The sequence below is a fragment of the Nicotiana sylvestris genome, chromosome 3 (assembly GCF_000393655.2).
Source record: "Nicotiana sylvestris chromosome 3, ASM39365v2, whole genome shotgun sequence".
In the NCBI taxonomy this organism is placed as follows: Eukaryota; Viridiplantae; Streptophyta; class Magnoliopsida; order Solanales; family Solanaceae; genus Nicotiana; species Nicotiana sylvestris.
In genome coordinates this window covers 13,954,591-13,959,207 of record NC_091059.1, presented here as the reverse complement: position 1 = coordinate 13,959,207, position 4,617 = coordinate 13,954,591, and the positions used below count along the sequence as shown (strand labels likewise).

General features: G+C 41.8%; 1 protein-coding gene across 1 annotated transcript; it reads left to right on the top strand.

The window, feature by feature from the left end:
* The first annotated feature begins 1,620 nt into the window (after positions 1-1,620).
* Positions 1,621-2,085, top strand: LOC138887066 (uncharacterized). Its single transcript, XM_070168778.1, has one exon. It carries the CDS (start codon positions 1,621-1,623, stop codon positions 2,083-2,085), a length of 465 nt encoding a protein of 154 aa, XP_070024879.1.
* Positions 2,086-4,617: the final 2,532 nt, after the last annotated feature.

Here is a 4,617-nt window from a genome sequence, read left to right as displayed (position 1 = left end):
AGTTATGAAATTTATTAAAGCATTTCAGTTTCATTACAAATTCTTACTCTCGTCATTTTTTTCTCATTACTTTATTTATACAACATTACTATTACCTATATGGATAAACCAATGACTATGACATGCAATAAGACAACGCAACAAACAGACATAGATTCATAGGAAGACGATATACCAGAAGACATTGTTAAAGAGGTTGAGAATTTTGAGAACAGGCCGAAGTCCAACTTGGATGAGATTGAGATCGTTAACTTGGGAGATGCAGAAAATGTCAAGGAAACATGAATCAGTGTTCACTTATCACTGTTAGAAAAGGAAGAGTACATAGAATTTCTAAGAGAATACAAGGACATATTCGCCTGGTCATATGATGACATGACTGGTCTGAGCACATCTATTATGGCCCATAAACTGCCAATTGATATGACATGTCCACCGGTGAAGCAGAAGGTTAGAAAGTTCAGGCCTGATATGAGTCTGAAGATCAAAGAAGAAGTCACTAAGCAGGTCAAAGCCAAGGTTCTCAGGGTAGTAGAATACTTAACATGGTTAGCCAACATTGTGTCAATACCAAAGAAGGACGGGAAGGTCAGAGTCTGTGTCGACTACCGGGATCTCAATCGGGCCAGTCTGAAAGATGAATTCCCCTTGCCAAACATACACATCCTGATCGACAATTGCACCAAGAATGAGTTGAAATAATTTGTAGATTGTTTCGCTGGTTATCATCAGATCTGGATGGATGAAGAAGATGCTAAGAAAATGGCTTTTATTACGCAATAGAGGATGTACTGCTACAAAATGATCTCATTTGGGTTAACAAATGCAGGGGCCACCTACATGAGGGCCATGACCACCATTTTCCACGATATGATACACAAAGAGATCGAAGTATATGTGATGATGTTATCATCAAGTCCAAGAAAGACACTGATCACATGGAAGATTTGAGGAAGTTCTTCAATAGACTTAGAAAGTACAACCTAAAACTGAATCCCGCAAAATGTGCATTTGGGGTTCCTACCGGAAAACTACATGGGTTTATTGTGAGTCACCGAGGAATATAACTGGATCCATCAAAGGTCAAAGCTATTCAAAAATTGCCACCGCCAAAGAACAAGAAGGATGTGATGAGTTTCTTGGGGAGACTTAACTGTATCAGCCGGTTCATAGCACAATCTACAGTTATCTATGAGCCAATCTTTAAGATGTTGAAGAAGGATGACGCTACCAAATGGACCGATGACTGCCAAAAGGCCTTCGACCGAATCAAGAAGTACCTATCAACACCACCAGTTTTGGTCGGAATGGACCGATGACTGCCAAAAGGCCTTCGACCGAATCAAGAAGTACCTATCAACACCACCAGTTTTGGTCCCGCCCGAGCCAGGTAGACATCTATTACTTTACCTCGCAGTATTGGATGGAGCGTTTGGTTGCGTTCTGGGTCAGCATGAGGAAAGGAGGAGGAGAAAGCAGGCTATCTATTACCTCAGTAAGAAGTTCACCCTGTATGAGGCCTGGTATTCACTATTAGAGCGCACCTGTTATGTTTTGACTTGGGTGGCGTAGAAGCTTAGGCACTATTTATGTGCCTATACCACATACCTTATATCGAGGATGGATCCTTTGAAGTACATCTTTCAGAAGCCCATGCCCACTGGCAAGCTATCCAAGTGGCAAATCCTGTTGAGTGAATTTGACATTGTCTACATAACTCAGAATGGGATCAAGGGAAAGGCACTAGCAGATCACCTTGCTGAAAATCCCGTGGACGGAGAATATGAACCCCTGAAAACGTATTTTCCCAACGAAGAGGTATTATTCATAGAAGAAGACATTGCAGAATCCTTTGATGGTTGGAGGATGTTTTTCGATGGAGCAGCAAATGTCAAAGGAGTTGGCATAGGAGTTGTCCTGGTATCAAAAACCGGTCAACATTATCCGGTCTCTGCCAAACTTAGATTCCCGTGTACAAATAACACAGCCGAATACAAAGCCTACATCTTAGGGCTCAGTAAAGCTATTGACATGAACATTCAAGAGTTGCTAGTAATTAGGGATTCAGATTTGCTTATACATTAGGTCTGAGAAGAATGGGCAACCAAGAAATCCAAAATACTCCCTTATCTACATCACGTACAGGAGTTGAGAAAAAAGGTTCATAAAGACAGAGTTCCAGCATATTCCTAGAGTCCAGAATGAATTTACCGATGCACTGGCTACCCTATCATCCATGATACAGCATCCGGACAAGAATTTTATTGATCCTTTTCCAATAAAGATCCACGATCAGCCAGCTTACTGTGCTTATGTCGAAGAAGAAGCAGACGGAAAGCCTTGGTTTCATGATATCAATGAATACTTGGCAAAAAGAGAATACCCAGAACTCTCAAACGCTACTCAGAAGCGCACGCTTCGGAGGTTATCCAACAATTTCTTTCACAGTGGAGGAATCTTGTACAGGAAGACTCCTGATTTGGGATTACTAAGGTACGTCGACGCAAAGGAAGCATCCAGGCTATTAGAGGTAATTCATGCAGGGACCTGCGGTCCACATAGGAATGGTTTTGCCTTAGCAAAGAAAATACTCTGAGCTGGTTACTTTTGGATGACTATGGAAACAGATTGCATCCAGTATGTTCGAAAGTGTCGCCATTGCTAGATACACGCATACATGATAAAGTTGCCTCCAAGTGAGCTTAATGCGACAAACTCGCCTAGACCGTTCACCGCATGTGGAATGGATGCTATTAGACCAATCAAACCTGCCACATCAAATGGGCATAGGTTTATCCTAGTAGCAATTGATTATTTCACCAAATGGGTTAAAGAAGCATCTTACAGAGTAGTGACTATGAAAGTCGTGGAAGATTTCGTCCGCGACCGTATCGTTTGCCGGTTCGGGATCCCGGAGTCAATTGTCACTGATAATGGTTCCAACCTCAACATTGACTTGATGAAAACCATGTGTGAAACCTTCAAGGTCAAACACAAGAATTTTACAGCCTACAGACTTCAGATGAACGGAGCCGTAGAAGCTGCCAACAAGAATATCAAGAAGATATTAAGGAAAATGATAGAGAAACATAAACAATGGCACGAGAAACTATAATTTGCTTTATTGGAGTACCACACCACAGTTCGTACATCAACTGGGGCAACCCCCTACATGCCGGTATATGGTACAGAAGCGGTCATTCCCGCCGAAGTAGAAATCCCTTCCTTGAGGATCATACATGAATCATAACTCGATGATGTAGAGTGGGTGAAAAGTTGTTATGAGTAGCTGGATCTTATAGATGGAAAGAGAATGAATGCAGTTTTCCATTGTCATCTTTATCAAAACAAAATGTCCAGAGCCTTCAACAAAAGAGTCAAGCCAAGGCAATTCACACTAGGGCAACTGGTATTAAAGAAGATTTTCCCGCATCAAGATGAAGCCAAAGGAAAATTCTCTCCCAACTGGCAGGGTCCGTACATGGTTCACCGAGTTTTAACTGGAGGAGACCTCATACATGCAGAAATGGACGGGGAAGTTTGGCCAAAGCCGATCAATTCAGACGCAGTCACGCGATACTATGTGTAACCTTTATGCTTTCTTTCATGATGTAATTTGAACTCCACCTGACCCGATTCCCATTTAAGAGGGGATACGTAGGCAGCCCTATGGGTTCGGTCACAAGTCAATAAAATTTTCATTTCCTCCGTAATTGGAAACTGGGGAAGAATTTTGAGGAGGACCCTCAAAATTCTGAAGTCAATTTCAGCCAATCATCGCTAGCAGCAGTCGAAAGCATCAATCCATTAAACTTGGGTAGAATATTGAGGTAGACCCTCAAAACTCCGCAACAAGAGAAGTTGCAATGTCTTGAACCACATCGTAGTCGTCGATTCATCTAAAGAAAACTATTCTTAGTTATGTATTTATGTTACATTTTCTTTACTAAAATCATGTATGTTTATTTCTGAAATCGCTCTGTTTAGCAACGCTACCCCAATGATACGGGTAGCATCACCACATCAAAATCGAGCAAGTCAAGCAAAGCCAGCAGGGATACGAACTAACCTCCCCCTTTTACAAACTCACGATTTTTCTTTAGATGCAGACACTTGAGTTGCAAAATCATCAAATATACTATACGCTCATTCACAAAGTTCAGGAATACAACTCTCCGAACCGTTGCACTTGCTTGCAACTGTTGTCCGCACATAAAAGTGTCCCTAGTAGGCACAATATCCCCAGCAATCACGATACCGCAATCCTCTATAAGCGAAGAAAACTCTACTGTTGTTTGCCCTTTTACTTCCTTCACTGCATAAGTCTACCATTCTGCCTTCCGAGACTAAGCTTTGTCTCCATCTGCATTCTTGAATTGTATAATGCTACCATTATGCCTTCCGAGACTAAGCTCTGTCTCCATCTGCATTTCCTACATTGCATAAGGCTAACATTCTGCCTTCCGAGACTAAACTTTGTCTCCATCTACATTCTTGCATTACATAAGGCTACCATTCTGCCTTCTGAGGTTAAGCTCTACCTCCATCTGCATTCTCTGCATTGCATAAGGTTACCATTCTACCTTCCGAGACTATGCTCTATCTCCATCTGCATTC